This window comes from Sapajus apella, unplaced genomic scaffold (assembly GCF_009761245.1).
Source record: "Sapajus apella isolate SASKATOON/1434 unplaced genomic scaffold, GSC_monkey_1.0 scaffold29, whole genome shotgun sequence".
NCBI lineage: Eukaryota > Metazoa > Chordata > Mammalia > Primates > Cebidae > Sapajus > Sapajus apella.
In genome coordinates, this window is record NW_022436969.1 from 11,142,403 (window position 1) to 11,164,976 (window position 22,574).

A 22,574-nucleotide genomic window follows, 5' to 3' on the forward strand; every position below is an offset into this window, starting at 1 on the left:
TATAAAAAAAAAAAAAAAAAAAAAGTTATTTTCTGTGGAATTTGATCAGCTGAAATACATAAATAAACAAACTAATGGTTCTAATTCCAGGAGGTCTCCAACAGAACCAGGAAAATTTACAGTGATGGTCACAGTTCACAAAACCCACCAGTATAAAAGGTTCCAATTAACTTGTGTAATGTTCTGCTCTTAAATAAGAAGTCAAGAGTCACCAGACAACTGACACAACTTCTAACATGAAAAGACAAACATGAAAATAAAGAAACCTGATAAAGCAATTGAGAGGAAATCTACATTATACACGAAAAATTAAGCATACCTCAGAAAAAGATAAATATCATTAATACACTTACAGAGATAAGAGAAGATAATATATCCGGAAAACAGGATGCTACAAAAAAGCAACCATCAGAAAAAGGGCCGGGCGCGGTGGCTCACACCTGTAATCCCAGCTCTTTGGGAGGGTGAGGCGGATGGATCACTTGAGGTCAGGAGCTCAAGACCAGCCTGGCCAACAGAGTTAAAGCCTGTCTCTACTAAAAACACAAAAATTAGCTGGGCATGGTGGCACATTCCTGTAATCCCAACTACTAATCCAGGGAGGCTGAGGCAGGAGAATCGCTTGAACCCAAGAGGCGGAGGTTGCAGTGAGATCGCACCACTGCACTCCAGCCTGGGTGACAGGGCGTGACTCCATCTCAAAAAAAAAAAAGAAAAGGAAGAGGAAGAACTCTTGGGAATTAAAAACATGATCACAGAAATAAATCTCAATGGAAGGATTGCAAGATGGAGTCAAAATATTACAAAAAGTAGAATAAAGGCATATAAATAGAAGAAAAGCAAAAATAAGAAAAAATTAGAAAATCCATTTAGAGGCTGGGCACAGGGCTCACGCCTGTAACCCCAACACTTTGGGAGGCCAAGGCAGGTGGATCACCTGAGTCATGAGTTCGAGACCAGCCTGGGCAACATGGTGAAACCCCATCTCTACTAAAATACAAAAATTAGCTGGGTATGATGATGTGTGCCTATAATACCAGCTACTTGGGAGGCTCAGGCAGGAGAATTGCTTGAACCTGGGAGGTGGAGGTTCTGTACTCCAGCCTAGGTAACAGAGTGAGACTTCATCTCAAAAAAAATAAAATAAAATAAACCAACTTACAGGGTCCAACATTCACATAACAGGTGTTTCCTGGAAAAAAGAAAAAAAAGGAGAGAAGCACTAAAGGAGTAAGTGAACCACATTTCCCAGCATTGAAGGACATGAGTTTCCAGGAAGAATGGGCCCATCACAGTCCAGAATAAAGAAAGAAAAGACAGTCACTCCAAGGCTCATCATCATAAAATTTCAGAACACTGAAGACAAAAATAAAATCCTTAAAGTTTCCAGACAGAATTTTACAAAGAAAAAAAGAAGGTTACAAAGAAAAAAAGAACATCTTCACATTTAGCAGCAAAGTTGGAAGCTAAAGAAACTACGGCAGTGCTTTTGAAACCTAAGGATAAATTATTTCCAAAATAGAAAGCTCTCAATTCAATGAGGGGGTAACATAAAGACCTTTGCAGACCAGCAGAATTCCCAAAAATGTACATCCCGCACACACTTGTCTCAGGAAGTTATTGGAGAATGCATTGCACTCTCCAATAAGGAACATAACCTCTGTGTGTGTGTGTGTGTGTGTGTGTGTGTGTGTGTGTGTGTCTCTGTGTGTGCATATCTGTGTGTGTCAATGTATATACATCCTAACCTAACTCTAACCCTCAGTTGGTGAGAATGCTCCAGAAAAGATTCTTTCAAGACAGAAATGAAAGAATTCCTAATATGTTTGAACACACAGAGGAGAGATTTGGGAAAGTAAAAGAAACTTTGGAGATGAATAATGATGTACGTATGAGGCGCTAAACAAAATAACAAGAGGGTGATTAACTTGGTGGGGGGAAACAAAAAGCTACACAAGAAATACGACTCAGCTGTGAATCGCCCTGACATTGTCACAATATCAATACTGAATATGAATCTGAGATTATGCTGTAACTGTGTTAGGAAGATGGACGAGAACAGGAGATACTGTGGGAGTTCTTAGGGGAAGGAGGAAGGTGAAAGAGAATGAAACCCTTCTCTGCTGTAAAAGGAAATCTGTATACAATGCCTAAGACCAAAAAAAAAAAAAAAAAAAAAAAAAAAAAAAAAAACCCCTATAAACATGTCACCGAGAGATACTGGGGTCATGGCAGATCATAGTCATAATGGACTACCAGCAATTCCTTCCAGCCCTCCACGTGCAAGTCCACTATCTTCCCCTGGAATCTGGGTGGGTCCCATGACCTGCTCTTTCCCATGGAATGTGGCAGAAGTGGGAGTGGGGGGTTCCAGGGCCTTTCGGCTTCACACTTTTGGCAGCCAGTGGCCATGTAAAAAGTTTACCTCCTCTGCTGGACTAGAGGCCACCTGGAGAGAGAGAATTGCTGGAGGATGAGAGCAGGGAAAGTGCGAGACCAGCCATCTGTCTAGTCCAGGCTGAATTGCAGAATCGTGAGCAAAAAAACAGCTGCTGTTCTAAACTACAGGGTTTCTGGATGGTTTTTTAAGGTATTAGCAGGTAACTGAAAGAGGGATAAATGCCAAAAGAAAATGGTAAAACAAAGCTATCAAGAGGTTGCCTCTGGGGAAGGAAAAATGATGAAATGAAGGTAGCCTGGGCAGGAAACTGCTATTTTTCAGAATAAACCTATGACATTATCTGACTGTTTAAACTATGTACATCTCTAACTTTGATAAGAAATAATGCAAATAAAAGAATATTAATGGAAAAGTCAGATAGACGAGAGTATTCAGGTCCAACAGATAATGCACTGATGACCAGATAATCAGAAAATGCACCCAAAGAGCCAGAATGTGGAGTTCAACCTGAAACCACAGAAAACGAAGTCTCAACTTGGAGCCTTCAATACCTGGCCCAAAGTAGGTTTCCAACAAATGCCAAACTGAACAACATAGCAAATGCAGACATTTTTAGGAGCCAGGCTGAAGGACCGTGGACAAGGACTAGGCTGAAGTTAGACTGCTCTTCCACGCTGGCTCAGTGGCACTGTCTACATAGGAGTATCCATCGATTGCTCTATCCTGTTTAGACCAGGATGCATTCCCAGATCTTGTCTATTTGTCATTACTCTTAGAGCACAATGGTATGGTATCATTGGTTGTTAAAATATTTAAGTGCTTCCAAACCAACTGGTTGAAGAACAATGGCCTCTGCTTTGAGCATTTCTGCAAACTGTCCCTGTACGTCACCACTTCCCACTGAAGCAGCACCTTGCCCCTGTATTCCTGGACCAAATGCCTGGTGCCGTCAGGACCCCCAAGTCTACAGTCACTCTTTACTGGTCAGTGCTCCATGGAGTTGCTTTCATATGGGAACAGTGGCTTCCACAGTGTGTCACCTGAGTTGCTACATTTTTGGAGTGTCCCCTTGATGTTGCTGTGATATCCTGGAAGACTCCTTTCCTAACACCAGTGGCTGATAGAATTAATGGTAATGTGTGGGCTTTGAAATTCAAAGACCTGGGTTTGAAGACTAGCTCTACCTTGTAATAGCAATATAATTTCATGCCTCCCTCTCAGTTTCCTATAAGCAGGAACCAGTGATTCCTATCTCACACATTTTGGGGAGAAAAATGTGAACTGACACATGGAAAACATCCAACACATACCAACTGCTTAATAAATATGAGTTTTCTTTGATGTAAGAGGACAGAGGCAGTGGTAAAAACTACTGTGCTTTAAGGTCCAAAATAAATATCTGAGGACTTTAATCATCCGGTTTCAAATGTCCATTCTTCTGGTTACAAAACTCCATTCTGAGGTGACTATTTGGGGGAAGGACCAACAGGAAAGTTTGATGAGCAAAGCAGTAACATATGCTGCAGGTTCTATTTGGGCTTTAGCAAATTGGCCCTGAAGTACCTGGTTGATATTGAAGAAAACTTATCTTAATGTATTTTGGTCTGTAAAAACTGAAGAAAGGTGTCCTTTAATCTTGGTGTGTCCCTAAGAACAGTATCAGTAACATTTGCCCTGGTTTTACAGCTTTACAAAGGTAAACCTTTATCTGGCTCTCTGCATGCTTTCCTTTTTCCCTTAGGCATTTCTGGAAAATAGTTATTATGTATTCTTTTGGTGAATGAACTCAATGCAGCGTAACAAAGTATCCTCAGATAAAGTATCTCTCACATCTGAGGATACTTTGTTACTTCAGGATATTTTGGATGGTAATTAGATCTGCCTTCCATTCAACTGTTTCATCCCAAATGGATGAAGGAATCTGTAGCAGTTTAAATACTTGTAGATTATTTTAAAGTATCACAGGAGATTCATTTTGATTACTCAGCTGCTTACTGAATTTTATGTTTTGCAACAATGGGATCACTTTTGATTCACTTATATAGCTCTTTAAAAGTCAAAAGTCAAAATTACAGACATAAAATTACTCTAATTTCCTGCACAACTTGCAGTTCTGATGCTTGTAAAAACAGCAGACACTTGCTGTTAGAATAAAGAGGCATAGGTACCCTATTCCTTCCTTTACAGTCTAACAAAACTGAGAAAGGTGTGTTTTTGTTACTTTTGCCCTTAAATTGGCAGTAGGGGCTAAATCAGATTTCCTCACAGCCACCAACTCCAAGAACTTAAGAAGTAATCAGCAAAAACAACATCCAAAACCTTGACACCTGCATCCATCATTCACAGGTGATTGCAGGGGAGGTGATGTGCTTCCCTTTCTTCTGTGAGAACAATTCTCTTCCAATCATTTTAATCATGTTAATAAAAGCATCAGGATGAGGACTTGCATCTCTGCCTTAAATTGCATAAGGGCCTTGGCAGAGCCTCAAATACATGAGCGTTTTGGCAAGGAAAACGAATGCTGTCCATTTCCCTGGAGACACAAAAAAATAAGAGGTCTTTGTTTAAAAAATAACACTGATACATCTTTTTGTTTTGAAATCAATTAACATTGTTTAGATTATCTAAACAATTATGCCAACGCAATATACTAGAATTAATTACAAATGATGGACCGACAGTTTGAGTTTAAGCATAGTTCAAGAAGACTTTGAATTTGGTCTCCTCTCATCTCCCACACTGAAATGTCACACTTAAGAGATTTCAGGTCAGGCACGGTGGCTCATGCCTATAATCCCAGCACTTTGGGAGGCTGAGGTGGGCGGATCACTTGAAGCTAGGAATTCGGGACCAGCCTGAGCAACACAGCAAAACCCTGTCTCTACAAAAAAATACAAAAATTAGCTGACCATGGTGGCATGCACCTGTAATCCCAGCCTCGGGAGGCTGAGGCAGGAGAATTGCTTGAACCCAAGAGATGGAGGTTGCAATGAGCCAAGACTGTGCCAATGCTCAAGGGATCCTCCCACCTCAGTCCCCCAAGTAGCTGGACTACAGGCACTCACCACTGCACCCCTTAAATTTTCTGTGGAGACGGGATCTTGCTATGTTGCCCTGGCTGGTCTCAAACTTCTGGTCTCAAGCAACCTTCTCCCCTCGGCCTCCCAAAGTGCTGAGATTATAAGTATGAGTCATCATGCCCAGACTTCCTCTCTTTTAAGACATTTTTCTTCAATGTTGCTTACTCTATTAATGTAACATGAAATATAATTCAAGATATGAAATATAATGTAATCTGAAAGATGAAATATAATTCAAATCTCTCCTGCAAATGAAAATGTCCCTGTCTTCAGCCATATTATCTGAACCTCAAATAGGGCACGGTCTACTTTCTACTTTGGATTCCAGTTGTTTACACATAAGTCTTGTCTCGCCTACCAGACTGCAAGCTCTGTGAGCAAAGAAGCTATATTTTATTCATTTTATTTGGCATTTCTACAGTGCCACACAGAAAGTTCATATTAAATATTTGTTTAAAGAATAAATGAAAGCTAGTTAGAATGGTAGCCCAATTATAAATAATAAATAAAAGAGAAATATGACAGCTTAATGGAAAATTACTGCTGATGAAATAGACATGATGTCATATGGTTTAAAAACATACACATACATACATCTCTCCAAATACTTATTTAGAGACAAATTTGTTTAATGTTGTGATTCCTTGATGTCACATCCTTACTGGGTAAAACTGGAGACTGGATTTGAAAGACAGATCTTTAAAAATATCATGTCATTGGCTGGGTGCGGTGGCTCAAGCCTGTAATCCCAGCACTTTGGGAGGCCAAGGCGGGCGGATCACGAGGTCAAGAGATCCAGACCATCCTGGCCAACATGGTGAAACCTCGTCTCTACTAAAAAATACAAAAAAATTAGCTGGGCGTAGTGGTGTGCACCTGTAGTCCCAGCTACCCAGGAGGCTGAGGCAGGAGAATTGCTTGAACCCAGGAGGCGGAGGTTGCAGTGAGCGGAGATCATGCCACTGCACTCCAGCCTGGCTCCTGGTGACAGAGCGAGACTCTGTCTCAAAAAAATATATCACGTCATCAGTAGGCAACAGTACTAAAAAAACAGTGCTCTTAGGTAATCTAAATATATTTACATATATTTATCAATTTTCTATCGCTACTATAACAAATAGAAAAACTGTCTCATTACTACAATTACAAACTTCACTTTGAGAATAGTCCCTGCATTTTTGATGATGACAGCAGTGATGGCAGCTGGAATGCAACCAATACTAATACATCCCCAGGTGGAGCAAAGCTCACTCCTCCTATCCCTGAGGTCTGTTTCAACACATTTGCAATCTGAAAATCACTTTCATTTCAGAACTGAACATTTGCCTTCAAGGTCTAAACTACATCACTGATTAAATTAACATAGATGGCTCATAATTGGCAATTAACTTATTGCTGGGAGGAAAACCAGGTTATAATACAATATAACAAACTAAAACAACTTGGGTTCTTATTACATACTAGCCACCATTCTAAACAACTATTTAATCCTTAAAACAACTCTGTCAGATAGATGCCATTGTTGTCCCCCATTACATTGATAAAGAAACTGGGGCCCCAGAGGGTTAAGTGACTTTCAGGCTCTCTGGCTTCAGAGCCCACACTCCTCCTTGCCAGCACACTGAAATGATCCGGTTCAATGCCTGGGATCACTAAACATAATTGTATTTTATGAGATGGTTACATTTTAAAGCATATATTATCTACTTTAAAGTGGGACTGTTTTGCCTTTGAATAATAAATTGTTTTATAAACATCAGCTAGTTTCCTAACATTTCTATGTCATAAGAAAATGACTGGGCGAAAGAAATGTGGCTTCTTCCACAGAGCCAAAGACAAGTGTGTTTTTCACGCCAAATGTAAAACATCCAACCTCACAGGCTAGGGAATAATACCTCACATGATACTGAGCTATAATATTACATCATTCAGGAAGCATAAAGGAGTCATGTTTAATATATCCAAGTCCAATAAATATATTTCATTTTAAATCTCCCATGCTGAAAAATGCATTTCTCTTCTATTTTTAAGAGTATTGATGAAATATTCATGATAAATTTGAAAGTTAATAGAGCTCCTAGGATCTCCTTGGAATCTTAATTTGGGATTACTAATTTATGTTTATTTTGGCTTTCACTGCTGTATAATTGCAAAATGCCCTTAAGCAATCAGCAGAACTTTTCAAGGTATGATACTTGTTTTGGTTCTTCAAATGTCATGCACTGAAAAAGAAATCAAATCACTGCCTGACTGAAAAGTTACCTCCCTTAAGGTTTGATGGTTGGTGTTGTTAGAAACTCTGCTGTCAGCAGAAAGGAATGAATTTTCTATGAAAAATGTCTATACTTCCCTTTTCCTTGTTTAAAATACTATTATTATTATTACTGACCACTCACTGGTGGTTATAGCCTGTTTATGAAAATGGCACTTCTAACAATATTTCATTTTCTCAATGCAAACCTGTTAGCAACACATGTAGGGGCTGTTTTTAGAGTTCATGGCTACAGTGGGCCATCCATATTCATTCAATCAATGGTAAGCAAGATAAGCTACACAGGGCAGCAATCCTGGAACCTGCTTTATTTTTGCAAGAGCTCCAGTATAAAGCGTCTCCTCGCCGGGCGCGGTGGCTCAAGCCTGTAATCCCAGCACTTTGGGAGGCCGAGGCGGGTGGATCACAAGGTCAAGAGATCGAGACCATCCTGGTCAACACGGTGAAACCCCGTCTCTACTAAAACTACAAAAAATTAGCTGGGCATGGTGGCGCGTGTCTGTAGTCCCAGCTACTCAGGAGGCTGAGGCAGGAGAATTGCCTGAACCCAGGTGGCGGAGGTTGCGGTGAGCCGAGATCGCGCCATTGCACTCCAGCCTGGGTAACAAGAGCGAAACTCCGTCTCAAAAAAAAAAATAATAATAATAAAAAAAAATAAAGCGTCTCCTCCAGTGGCTGACTGAAGAGCACATCAATCCTTCAGACCTTTGATGCTAAGTCATTACAGTTATGAGTCCGGATGATAGGGCCTTGTCTATCTTGCTCACCCAGTATCTAGTGGAGTGTGACAGCACACAGCAGGACTTCATAAAGATGTGTGGCTTGAATGCATTATTAGGGTATGGCTAGGAGGGAGCCTGGGTAGAGATTTCACATGTGATTCTGGAATCAGACAGTCTGAGTTTGAATACTGATCCCCCCACCAACTAGCTGGGTACCCTTAGACAAGTAACACAACCTCTCTGAACCTAAGTTTTCCTATCATAAAATGGAGGAAATAATAATGCCTGGCATAGCAGGTACTCAGTAAATGTTAGCTATTATTAAAGGGAAGTCTGTGTTAGGCTGGCCTCCTTGAGCGATTACCCACATGCTGGTTTTATCCAGGGTGAAACATATTTTCTATCACAAAATTTAAATGTCTATTTTCCCACTTAAAAGCTAATACTTCAAGGTCCATTTAACTTTATTCAGCAGCAGTTACAAGAGCTGTTTTGAAATAATATTTTAATGAGAATAAGCATTTAGTGGGAAAATGAGACACTCTGTTATGATATAGCTTGAAAGCCATCATCTGCTAGCTTTTTCTATTCACCCCATTATCAGTGGATGAGCCACATGGCAAAGGGTTGGAGCCATTGGAGCAACCCTGGGAAATTGCATAGGAGACCACAGAGAAGATCTATACTTAGCAATAATTAAACCTCAGATTAAGAATGTCAAGCATTCCCAAACTAATGAAAAGTCAAAAGTATAATTAGATTGTAAATTTGCCTCCCAGACAAGGGCAGTTCCTACTACCAATCAGTGAAGGGAAAGAGGCCTCATTTTGTTTCCACTTTCCTTTAGAAAACATGACTCTCCATGTTAAATGCAATTGCCTTTGTAGGCTTGTTTGCTTAACCCAGTTAAGAACAAGAAATCTTAGAGAGACATTGGAAAAGCAAAAAGACTGTGAGTCCCAAAAAAACTTTGGGAGAAGTATACTGCTTACTAGTGCATTTAAAAAATATTATTGCCAAATGGCATTTCACAATGTTTTTGCAAAAAGTACAAAAATAAGCAGCTGAATACTGTGTTTTGATGGCACCAGCCTCCTCTGTGTGTTAAATTATAACAGTGTCTTGGACCTCTGTGGTCTCGGGTGGTGGTGGCTGTTTTCAGTCTTCTTTCAGGCAACAAGTGCTGCTGCACTGAAACTCACCACTATCTCCAACTTTAAGAACCACGAATGTGATTTAGCAATGACACATCTAACTCTAGAGGAGTCAGATTCCTTCATCAAGAATGTGAGTATGTATCCAAAAAGCCATGAGATTTATGGTGTAGTACAGCTAATTGGAAATGAAATTGGAAATAAATTAAAACAAACTTCATGTTTTAATCAGTTTGAAAAACTTCAAGTACTGCAGCAACAGGGAAAGTAATTTTCTTCTGGATAACATATAATGATGTCATTATTCTGAGACTTGTGACTCCAGGGATGGAGGAAATAGATGTTTGATGAATGCAACAGATAGGTGGCGCTGTGACTCACTGCAGATGCAGGCATACACTCCAAGAGCCTGAGTCATTACAAAGACCATAACCAGGTTTAAACATCAAAATTAGAAAGTCATGTTGGTACTCTAAAAAGGCATCTGACTTGCACAGGAATATTTGCTTTTGCAAATGAACTTCTGTAGCTTCTGTAGTGTTCGCTGATTTTCTATTTGGTTAAAGCATGTGGGGTGTGTGTATATGTGTGTTTGGAAGACAGAGTCTTGCTTCTGTCACCCAGGCTGAAGTGCAGGGGTACAATTTCTGCTCACTGCAACCTCCACCTCCCAGGTTCAAGCAATTCTCCTGCCTCAGCTTCCCAAGTAGTTGACACTACAGGCATGCCCCACCATGCCCAGCTAATTTGTGTATTTTTTAGTAGAGACAGGGTTTCACTATATGTTGGCCAGGCTGGTCTCGAACTCCTGACCACCTGCCTCGGCCTCCCAAAGTGTTCGGATTACAGGTGTGAGCCACCTCACCTGGCAAACAATGTTTTAGATTAACACGCTTATTCTAAGCATTTACAAGGCTTGTCATTTGTTGCCTTCTATCATGTTGGCTTTCTGAAGCGTGGTGAGTTAATAACTATTTGATGTAATCAGAAACTCTGGGGAAAACCTTTAGTTGGTTCCCTATGGCAAATGGTCAAAATAATTCCACTTAGTAAAGCAGCTTTCCTTTTTGTCTAGGCTTCCAAAGCACAGGGCCAACTGGTTGGCTCTACCTCTTCCTGGATACAGCACCAACTGCAGGTTACTTGGCTACTTAGTTGTCTCAGCTTCACTTTTTTTCTAGTCATCTTCACCAGAGATTATCTATCTGGTGTCCTAGGGCTTTCCAAGCCACACAGGGTGGTTGACAAGGCTTGTGTTTAGATGCCTACCCTGTCCTTCTAGTTGCCAGTTCCTATTTCTTCTAGACTCAGTTTCCATATCTATACTGTTAGGATTGAAATATCTACTCTCAAGGCTGTTGAGAGGATTAATTGCAATGTGTTTGTAGTTTATATAGTACAGTAGCTGGCACTTAGTAGGTACTAAAAATTTTATTGCTGCCCCTCCCTTCCCCACCTCACCACTCAGACAAATGTCATAAATAACAGATCACGTGGTAATAATTGGTAAGCAAACCTCTTACAATTTTTTTTTTTTTTTTTTTTTTTTGAGATGGAATCTCACTCTTGTCACCCAGGCTGGAGTGTAGTGACTTGATCTCGGCTCACTGCAACCTCCAACTCCCAGGTTCAAGCAATTCTCCTGCCTCAGCCTCCCGAGTAGCTGAGATTACAGGCACTTGCCACCACGCCGAACGAATTTTTTGTATTTTTAGTAGAGATGGAATTTCACTATGTTGGCCAGGCTGGTCTTGAAGTCCTGACCTCAGGTGATCCGCCTGCCTTGGCTTCTCAGTGTGCTGGGATTACAGGCGAGAGCCTGTATTCTCAACCCGCCAGAATATTTTCATTTTTAAGAGACCTGTAGGCTGGGTGCGGTGGCTCCCAGCACTTTGGGTGGCTGAGACAGGTGGGTCACAAGGTCAGGAGTTCGAGACCAGCCTGGCCAATATGGTGAAACCCCGTCTCCACTAAAAATACAAAAAAAATTAGCCGGGCATGGTGGCCCATGTCTGTAATCCCAGCTACTTGGGAGGTTGGGGCAGGAGAACTGCTTGAACCCGGGAGGCAGGGGTTGCAGTGAGCCGAGATTGGGCCACTGCATTCCAGCCTGAGCAACAGAGCCAGAATCCATCCCAAAAAAAAAAAAAAAAAAAAAGGCTTCAAAATGATTAGTCTATCTAGGGATCCACCAGTTCCTCTATCGACCTCCCCTTTTAGAGCAAAAAGCATATGGGGCTTGTAGGCAGCACTGCACCACAGCAGGTAGGCCACAGGCTGGTCCAGAATGCAGCATAAATCTCCCCCAAAAATGTGTTTAGGACGTTCAGGTATGTTTCACAGTGCAGATGTAAAGTAACTGGAAAAATACCTAAAGCGCAATAGCGCTCCTTTACCCAGTAAAAAGTATAACAAAAGTTTCAGTGTTTAAGAACCCACGTGGGAGCTGACAGAGTGAGTAGGTGGCTTATCTTCCCAAGCTTCAAAAACCACTGGCCTAATGACCAGCAAAGAGAAGATTCACTTCTGGCTAAAATGATAACTAAGCCCCAGAGTAACTTTTAGCCCTGTGAAAGTCTTTCCTTTCTAGGAAGGCTCCTCAATTAAAGCTAGCTAATGAATGTATGCATTTTCTAAAATGTAAATGAGAGAAGAGAAACTGAGATGGAAACAGAAGGAAAGCAAGCCACAGCGTTTTGAAATTCTCTAGGCAGAAAGTTGTATTGTGCCTTTTTTTCCCCCTGGGGCAGACCACTTTCACCTGGTCATCAGTCACCTCCCTTCCCGAGGTCTCCAGACATGGAGACCTAACGCCCTTGGAAGCGGAGTGGATTGGTAGGATATTATCGCTCCAGATAGTTCAGCGCGAACTGCCCTTCAGAAAAAACTTTGCAGAGCCAAGTCACTTTCCAAGAGCATTGGGGCTTCCCGGCGCCTCCCTCAGACAGCAACCCTGGTAAATCAAAGCGATCGCAACGCCAGATCTCTGGCGGCTGGAAGCTCGGTCACCGCGGTCAGATGGCATTTCGCACCCAGCCCGGGACGGCGCAGGGCTGTTATCCTAGCACGGAACCAGGAACTCTCACACGAAGCCTTGTGTAAACACCACGCGGGCCCATTCCTGAACGACTCTTTGATGCCTCCGCTGCAGTTATTTATCTCACACATAAATCAGGATTCCGCTGACAAATCTCCGTGTTTCCACTAAACAGAAGGCTGCCCTGCAAAGCCCTTCTTCTTGTGCTTCTTTTTAAAGTACGATAACATCTGACACTTCCATAAACCGGCCTGGGGAGGACACCGCGCAGGGGGCGATTTACTGGCTGATGTGTGTCACCCTGAACACACGTGGGCACGCCAAACCCACAGGCGAGCACGTGGAAGGGACGCGGAACCGAGAGCAGCTATTTTCCAGTCGGTGGATCTGATGGAGAAAGATGCCAAATGCACTTCCCTAGCCAGCTGAACTCCGCGGGCACCTAATCATTGCCAGATGTGGCGAGGGCTAACGGAGAACATCCCAAGTCCCGAAGAAAACACCCGCCCGCCGGCGCGGGGACTGCTCGGACCGGGAAACGGGGAGAGGCGGGAGGAGAGAGGATGGGGCAAGCGTGGGGAGCGCTGCGGAGCGGAAAACCGACCGGGAGGGATGGCGATGCCTCCACTCTCCTCGGCATGTTTTTTCAATTAAAAAGTTGGAAACTGGAATCCGTAAACAACGACTTAGGGCTTCAAACTACTTGCAAAGACACGATGGGAGGCGAATACCAGCGCGCTTCTAAACCCCAACCTCGAGGTCTCCAGCCTTGCCCGACTCAGGACCTGGGTGCGCCCCCAGTGTCCGCGCCCGAGCCCGGCATTCTGGCGGCCCCGGATCCCTGGGCCCGCAGCCCAAGGGAAAGTTCGCCCAGGAGGCACCTCCAACGCCTCCCGCGCGCCCCGAACCCCGTCCCCGACCCCGGCCCGGAGCCCCGCGGAGCTGCTGCCTTCCTACCTTTCATGGTGACCGAAGGGACGCACCACCAGCCAGAAAGCTCTGCGCGAGCGCCGCGCCGCCGAGGAAGTTGTCCTGAGCGGCCGCTCACTGCACGCCCATGGCAGCTGCACCGCGCGCCGGTTGACTGCGCCCCAGCCCTCCCTCGCCGTCGCCGGCCCGCGCTCCCAGCGGTTCCCGCTCGGCGCTCTGCTGCCGCGGGGCTGCAGCGCGCGCCGCTCTCCCCGGGCGGGAGGCGCCGCTCCAGCCAGCGCCCCTCCCCCTAGCCCAGCCTGGCCGAGCTGGCGGCCGCGCCCACGCCCCCCTCGCGCCCTCCCGCGCCCGCCCCGCCCTCGGCCCGCGCCTGCCCTTGCTGGCCACTTTCTCGGCTACCCTCTCCTGCGCGCCCTGGCCCCGCTCGCCCAGGTTCTCTCTTTTTCCCATTGCACAATTATCAGGATGAAGTCGGGAGCAAAGCCTTTCCCCGGACGCTCCAGCGTTCACCTTCGGTGTGCGCCGAAGGTGCCGCGGCTTCTAGGGTCGTTTCTACAGTATCCCAAACTACCTAGCGAGTGTGGGGAGAGAGGATGGGGAGCGGCTGTGCCACGGGGATGGCGGGATAATGTGGGCCCTTCCCCAGATGGCTCTGGGGCATGGAGAGTTACAGAACGTCCTCCGGGTTCACAGTTTCCAAGTGCGTGCTCAGGTTGATTCCCGAAGGAGACCGGGCAGCTGGGAGCGCGCTCGCTTTCACCCGGGAAGAGACCAAGTCGCCAGAATCCGAAGTCACCATTCGACACTCTCTCTGCACTCTTGGACACCACCAGAGAAAAAGCCAGCATACCCTGCCTTGGCTGGAAAAGCCACCTGTCCACCCAGCGCCCCTAAAATAATCAGGTTGACTCCAGTTTTGCCACGAAAGGAGGCCGGGCTGCTGAGAGGCTCCCTGAGTTCCTTTCGTGGTCACCCATCACGTTGCCCTGCTATATACTTAATTAAGAAAGCCCTTGTTTATCTTTCCCTTTAAACCTCCCTCTAAGCAGATCCATTGCTGTATTGTTTTAAAATACACACTAAGTGGTGAGTGGAGCTGTGGCGAGGGAAGTGCAGCAGAACTTTCTGCCACCTGTTGAAATTACAGATGACTACTCTGGCGCACTAAAAGCAATCGAACACTGGCTAGGCAGTGGTTGCAGCTTATCAATTTGCCCTCCTGAGGACTTGGTAACGTAGTTTAACCAATACATTGGTTCACTCTAAGTATGGGACTCTTTGCTCTAGTAAAGGGTAGTGCCCCAAAGTAAATACATTCTAAAACATTTCATTGATTCTGTATTTCAGGAGCTTTCTCTTTTTTTATTTTTTTAACATAAGGGGGAACTTTGAACTTGAACAAATAAAAAGACCGAAATGCACTTTTCTCCCCACTGACTGGGGCTGATGAAACTATAGGGTCCTGGCAGGTTACTCTGGAGCGTGTTTCAGATCTCACTGAGGCACCCGCCTTGTTCTTCAGGGCAAGTGGGGATCCCAGAGGGGAGCCCAGGATAAGATTCTCAGGCCTGAGTTACCAACCAATGACGGATCGGAGGAGCTCATCAATGTATTTGTTTAATAGTTTCTCCAGCTGTAAAATGGACAGAGTTTTGGCGCCAATCTTCTTATTATTATTATTTTATTTTTATTTTGTTTTTTGTTTGTTTTTGAGATGAAATCTCACTCTGTTGCCCAGGCTGGAGTGCAGTGGCACAATCTCAGCTAACTACAACTTCCGCCTCCTGAATTCAAGCAGTTCTCCCACCTCAGCCTCCCAAGAAGCTGGGACTACAGGCATGGTCCACCAAGCCCAGCTAATTTTTGTGTGTTTTTTTTTGTTTGGGGTTTTTTTTTTTTTTTTTTTTTTTTTTTTTTGTTAGAGACGGGGTTTCGCCATGGTGGCCAGACTGGTCCAAAAACCTGACCTCAAGCAATTCACTGGTATCAGCCTCACAAAGAGCTGAGATTGCAGGTGTGAGCCACCATGCCTTGCTGGGGGAAAAAAAATCATTTAAAACCCCCAAATTATGAATATGACACCAAAAGTACAGGCAGCATAAGAAAAAATATAGATAAATTGTACTTCATCAAACTTTTGTGCCCCAAAGGACAGTATAAACAGAGTGGAAAACCAACCCGCAGAACAGGAGAAAATGTTTGCAAACCATGTATCTGATAAGGAATTAATATCCAGGCTATATAAAGAATTCCTGCAACTCAGAACAACAAAACAGACAACCTAATTCGAAAATGAGCCAAGGACTTACATAGACATTTCTCCACAGAAGATATATTATGGGCAATAAGTACAGATACTCAATAAGGATACTCAATCACTAATCGTCAGGGAAATGCGAATCAACCACAATGAGATACTACTTCCTACCCAGCAGGATGGCTAAAAAACAAAACAAAACAAAACAAAACAGAAAATAAGTGTTGATGAGAATGCGGAGAAATTGGAACTTCTATGCATTGCCGGTGGAAATGTAAAATGGTACAGCCACTTTGGAAAACAGTATGATGGTTTCTCCAAAAATCAAATAAAGAATTACCATAGGCCGGGCGCGGTGGCTCAAGCCTGTAATCCCAGCACTTTGGGAGGCCGAGGCGGGTGGATCATGAGGTCAAGAGATCGAGACCATCCTGGTCAACATGGTGAAACCCCGTCTCAACTAAAAAAATACAAAAAATTAGCTGGGCATGGTGGCACGTGCCTGTAATCCCAGCTACTAAGGAGGCTGAGGCAGGAGAAATGCCTGAACCCGGGAGGCGGAGGTTGCGGTGAGCCGAGATCGCGCCATTGCACTCCAGCCTGGGTAACAAGAGCGAAACTCCGTCTCAAAAAAAAAAAAAAAAAAAAAAAAAAGAATTACCATATAATCCAGGAATTCTATTTCTGGGACCCAAAAGAATTGAAAGCAGGGTAACAAATAGTAGATGTACATCCAGGCTCATAGCAGCATTACTTACAATACCTAAAAGGTGGAACAACCCAATGTTCACTGTTGAATGAATGGATACACAAAATGTGGTATATCCTTACAGTGGAATATGATTCAGTCTGTAAAAGGAGGAAATTCTAACATGTACTACAACACGGATAAAGTTGAGGCATTTAAAAAAACAAATAACAAACAAAAACCGAGGCATTACAGTTTGTGAAATAAGCCAGTCACAAAAGGACCTGTATAATTCTACTCATAAAGGAGAGTAAAATGCAGCCAGGCATGATGACTCATGCCTGTAATCCCAGCACTTCGGAAGGCCAAGGCAGACAATCACAAGGTCAGGAGCTTAAGACCATCCTGGACAACATAGTGAAATTCTATCTCCACTAAAAATACAAAAATTAGCAGAGCATGGTGGTGGGTGCCTGTAGTCTCAGCTACTTGGGAGGCTGAAGCAGAAGAATCCCTTGAACCTGGGAGGCGGAGGTTGCAGTGAGCCGAGATTATGTCACTGCACTCCAGCCTGGGCAACAAAGTGAGACTATCAAAAAAAGAAAAAAAAAGTAAAATGCATAGGGACAGAAAACAGAATGGTGGTTGCCAGAGGTTGGGGAGATGGGGAGTTGTTTCACAGGCACAAAGATTCCATTTGGCAGGATGAAAAGAATTCTGGAGTTGGATGGTGGTGATGGTTGCACAATAATGTGAATATACTTAATGCCACTGAACTTAAAAATATCTAAGAAGATAAATATATGTGTTTGACCACAATAAGAAAATTCAAACAGGAGAATGATAAGATAAAAGCTAACAAGAAACCCCTAAGGCTATGATGTCAGCTGTGATAATGAGCCAGATTCATAGATCTACTGATGAGAAAACAGGATTAGCAACTTTTCCAAGGATAATTTTAAGAAGCAGTCCTGGGGTCAGGTGCAGTGGCTCATGCCTGTAATCCCAGGGCTTTGGGAGGCCAAGGAAGGAGATTTGCTTTAGGGCACAAATTCAAGACCAGCCTGGGCAACATAGTGAGACCCTATCTCTACGAAAAATGTAAAAATTAGCTGGGCATGGTAGAGTGCACCTCTAGTCCCAGCTACTCAGGAGGCTGAGGCAGGAGGATTGCTTAAGCCCAAGAATTTGAGGCTGCAATGAGCTAGAATCATGCCACTGCACTCCAGCCTGGGCAACAGGCTGGAGATGGGATGAGTGAAACTAATCTCTAAAAAAAATAAGGAATTGCCAGCCACAGTGGCTCACGCCTGTAATCCCAGCACTTTGGGAGGCTGAGACGGGTGGATCGTGAGGTCAGGAGTTCATGACCAGCCTGACCAACATGACGAAACCCCATCTCTACTAAAAATACAAAAGGTAGCCGGGTGTGGTGGTGAACGCCTATAATCCCAGCTGTTAGGGAGGCTTAAGCAGGAGAATCGCTTGACCTTAGGAGGTGGAGGTTGTGGTGAGCCAAGATTGCACCACTGCACTCCAGCCTAGGCAACAAGAGCAAGACTCCTCAAAAAAAAAAAAATCCTGGGTGAGTGCCCCATGCTAATACGCCTTTATACTGATGAAAAAGCCGAATCACTCTTGTTTCCTCCCTCTCCCTCAACTCTACATCCTCACCAAGCCCTGCTTCTACCTTAGAAATACATCTCAAACTTCTCTGTCTCTCCATCTTCCACTACATCCCCCATGCAGAGCCCATCATAGCCCATTTGAGCTGCTGCACTAACCTTCCAAGGGACTTCCCCACATCTAACTTTGCACCTTCTCCACTCCAGGTTCCAACACACAGCAGCCAGAGCAGCCACGAAGGACAGATGAGACATGGGAAACAAACAAGCTGAACGCTGCAGTTTCTCCAGCTTTCCGCCTTGAGAGAGTTTCCAGCTGTGACAAAGGAACCTGGGCAGAGCCTGATGGCCACCTTGAGTGGAAGAGAAGCGGACAGACCAGGGAGATCAAGGCAAGGCAGAATACTGGAGGAGAGAGAGCCACAGTCCATTTGTGCTGCCTGTTGGGATCACTGCAATACCTTGATCTCTGACGCTTTCTAGGCTCCCTCTCCAGCAGGCCAGCAGAACGTTCCATCAATGTTCATGGTTACCACCACTGCCTTCCCACTCCTGTCTCTTCCCTCCTTATGCAGCATCTTTTGCTCCCTGTCAGCCAGGCTATTTAGTGCCTCCCTGCACATCATGGGCTTATTCAGTCTATGAGGCTTTCTGCCTTGTGTTCCACCTCTGAAAACACCCTCTTTCCTGCACTGTGTCACTACATGTATCCATGTTATCATGTCAGGTTCCAGTCAGCTTAGTTGTGCTTACTTAAACGGTGTAGAAGGTTTCACAATGACTCAATACTGGCTAATTAAATGCTTTCAAAGGTTTATTGCAAGGCTTTCATATGCCAATAACTATGCAAATATATTTAACACACATAGGTCCTAATAAGAAAGAGGAAAAAGCAACCCTACGAAACGCTAACCTGTGGGGGAAAGTGTGGGGGAGGGCAGAGTTGCTGCAACTCCCCGTACTCTGCTGGGCGGACCCAGTAGAGCTTCACTGACAAACTAAAGGAGGCTTCAGAGTTCTCTTGGACAGAACTTCTTCAAGCTTCTTGGCCACGGTCAGGTTTTTTTGCTGTTTTGTGGCCTTCCCCAGGAGAGTCCATGGTCATTATCTCAGCCATCTTTCGGCTTTACTTTCTTGTTGGGTCTTGGTGGGTGGTGCCTGACCGCAGCAGGTATTATCTGATCACCATGATCCACCATACAAATGCGAATCACTTTGAGGGGTCCGGAATTTCACTGTGGGTTGAATCACTTGTCATAAGTGAACTCCATTTTGAGACATTTAGGATCACAAAACATTATTATATATCACATGTCCACTTTATTTATTTATTTATAAAGATGGGGTTTCACCATGATGGCCAGGCTGGTCTTGAACTCCTGGCCTCAGGTGATCCACCCGCATCAGCCTCCCAAAGTGCTAGGATTACAGGTGTGAGCCACCGCATCCAGCCCACATGTCCACTTTAAAAATACAACTCTCCATTTAGAAACAGACCCCTTCATTCAACAAGCATGACTTACGTAATAACTATATATGGGCACTGTGCCACATGCTGCAGAGAGCACAAAGTCAGATCAGACACAGTCTAGATTCCCTGTCCAGAAGTCCAGTAGCTTAGACAGGGCATTCTAGAACGGACCTACAATACAAGATAGAAACTGGGGAAGGGGTGGTCAGTGTTCTCAGAAAGACACAGATTAAGTACTAGAGAAGGAAAGAAAGTGAATGATGACTAAGTCAACATGGAAAGTTCCACTGGCAGTGGCCCTGAAGGATAGCTAGGATTCCAATGAACAAGGGAAATGCTTTCTTTCCTTCCAGACCAGTGGGTTGAGAAATGGAGCCTGGGAGCCACCTGTATCAGAATGACCTAGGGATATTTTTATTAAATGCAGATCTGTTTTATATCACTCTTCAGATGACTTTCGTGCTCACTAAATATGGAGGATCATCACAGTAGGCTAGCAGCTTCTTAAGAGAAGGACCATGTCTTCTTCATCGTAACAACAGCTTCTAACAATTAACATTCAATCAAAGACTGAATACAGAGACATGAATTAACAATGAAGAGAAGTGCCTTAAAAATGCAGAGTGAGAGTAGCAAAATGTGGCAAAGCTTAGTGGCTCACATCTGTAATCCCAGGACTGTGGGCCAAGGCAGGTGGATTCCTCGAGCTCAAGAGTTTGAGACCAGGCTGAGCAACATGGTGAAACCCCATTTCTACAAAAAAATAAAAAAATTAGCTGGGTGTGGTGGTGTGCCTGCCTATAGTTCCAGCTACTCAGGAGTCTGAAGAAGGAGGATCACCTGAGTCCAGATGGTCTGAGGCCTCAGTGAGCTGTGATTGTGCCACTGCACTCCAGCCTGGCACTCCACTGCCACTGCACTCCACTCCATTTTACTCCAGTAGTAAAATGCATAGGACATCCCTTAGGAAATTTTGTTGTGACTCACTGAGAGGTTCTGTCACAATTTTTTCTTTTCTTTTTTTTTGACATGGAGTTTCACTCTTGTTGCCCAGGCTGGAGTGCAATGGCACTATCTGGGCTCACGGCAACTTCTGCCTCCCAGGTTCAAGCAATTCTCCTGCTTCAACCTCCCGAGTAGCTGGGTGTACAGGCATGCACCACCATGCCCAGCTAATTTTTGCATTTTTAGTAGAGGCAGGGTTTCACCATGTTAGACTGGTCTCAAACTCCTGACGTCAGGTGGTCCGTCCGCCTTGGCCTCCCAAAGTGCTGGGATTATAGGCGTGAGCCACTGCACCCGGCCTGTCACAACTTTTAACCACTAATGGATGATACACCATTCTCTGAAAATCAAGCCTTTGAGTATGGCAAGAGAGTGACTTTGTTTTTTGAAAAGAATATTAGCTTCTACAGCTTGGTCATCAGAGTCACTTGATATTCTCTTCTATACTTGAAAAATAATAAACCTTGTGTGGCAGAGTAGCCATGGTGCTGTTAATCACATCCACTAAAATGGTGTGTGTGTGTGTGTGTGTGTGTGTGTGTGTGTGTGTGTGTGTGTACCTGGTAAAGAGATTAATGATGTTGAGATGGGCACCAGGTGCAATGTCTCCAACCTCTGAGATGCAATTTTGCTTGAGAACTGTGTGAAAAATTTTTTGAAATAAAGAAATGGCTTCTGGGTTTTTAAAAGTTTACGGTTCTTTGGCTACTTTGTATATCTATTTCTTTAGTTTGTAAACTTAATTTTTTTGAAAGAGGGCTCTGATTGAGAGCTGCTTTCTCTGTTTGTCCTGAAATCCAATATTTTATTCCATTCACTCTGTCCCAGTTCAGAGGAACAGTCTGAAGTAATTCCTCCAGACTATTCTAACGCCACTGATGATTCTTAGGACTGGTAATGGAGCCTCTTTTGAAGTTCAGTGGAAAGCCATGAGCCAAGGAAAATGGAATACGGCCCCTGAGTCTCAGCTTGGAGACTTGGACAAATCTTTTAATGTCTCTGGCCACAGTTTCCTCATCATGATGTACGAATACTGGAGACGCAGCCAGTAGTTCTCTTCCAACTCTGAAATGTTAGTAATTGTTTTCCTATTAGGCTTCAGATGTATCACATATGGACATTTCAGGCTATTGACTGATACAAAAAAGGCTCAATAATATGCAGTTATTTGTACACAATTAATTAATTAATTAATTTCTATTTTTAAGGTAAAACAGAAAGCCAATTGAACAAAGGTGAGATATTTTTGTCCAATTATTATTGTTATTATTATTATATTTATTTATTTATTTATTTTTGAGACGGAGTTTCGCTCTTGTTGCCCAGGCTGGAGTGCAATGGTGTGATCTTGGCTCACCACAACCTCCGCCTCCCAGGTTCAAGCAATTCTCCCGAGTAGCTGGAATTACAGGCATGCACCACCATGCCCGGCTAATTTTGTATTTTTAGTAGAGGTGGGGTTTCTCCATGTTGGTCATGCTGGTCTTGTATTCCTGACCTCAAGTGATCTGCCTGCCTTGGCCTCCCAAAGTGCTGGGATTACAGGGGTGAGCCTCCGCGCCCAGGTTTGTCCAATTGTTTTACGTGAAATAAAAATTTGGGGGGGGGGTGAAAAAGAAATTTTTTTCAAAAAAATAACAATTTGGTGGGATAGGGAAGAGCCTAGTAAAATTAAAGTCCAAATGACAGAACATCTTTAAAGAAACAGTTTTAGCAAACCTTTTACAAACAAGATTTTTAGAGGTTGTTTTTCGTGTTACTATACATCTTTTTCAGTGACATAGATGAGAAGGGATTTACTTTGGCTTCATCCTTTGTCTGGTTTTTGTCATTCATTTGTTCTGGTGGAGGTGAAGCAAGTTGATGGTACAAGGCCACTGTCTGGTGGTCAGTAGTACTCAACAGGGGCCCTGTTCTGCAATTAGCTCCCTG

The 22,574-nt window shown here is 43.9% G+C and overlaps 1 protein-coding gene across 1 annotated transcript in view; it reads right to left on the reverse strand.

Annotated features, from left to right (window-relative positions):
* The window catches only part of COLEC12 (collectin subfamily member 12), a 173,389-nt gene extending 159,547 nt beyond the window's left edge, over positions 1–13,842 (reverse strand). The window contains exon 1 of the mRNA XM_032293247.1: positions 13,624–13,842. Coding sequence (XP_032149138.1) covers positions 13,624–13,630 — 7 coding nt within the window. The 5' untranslated portion in view covers positions 13,631–13,842. The remainder of the gene's footprint in view (positions 1–13,623) is intronic.
* Between the last annotated feature and the right edge of the window lie 8,732 nt (positions 13,843–22,574).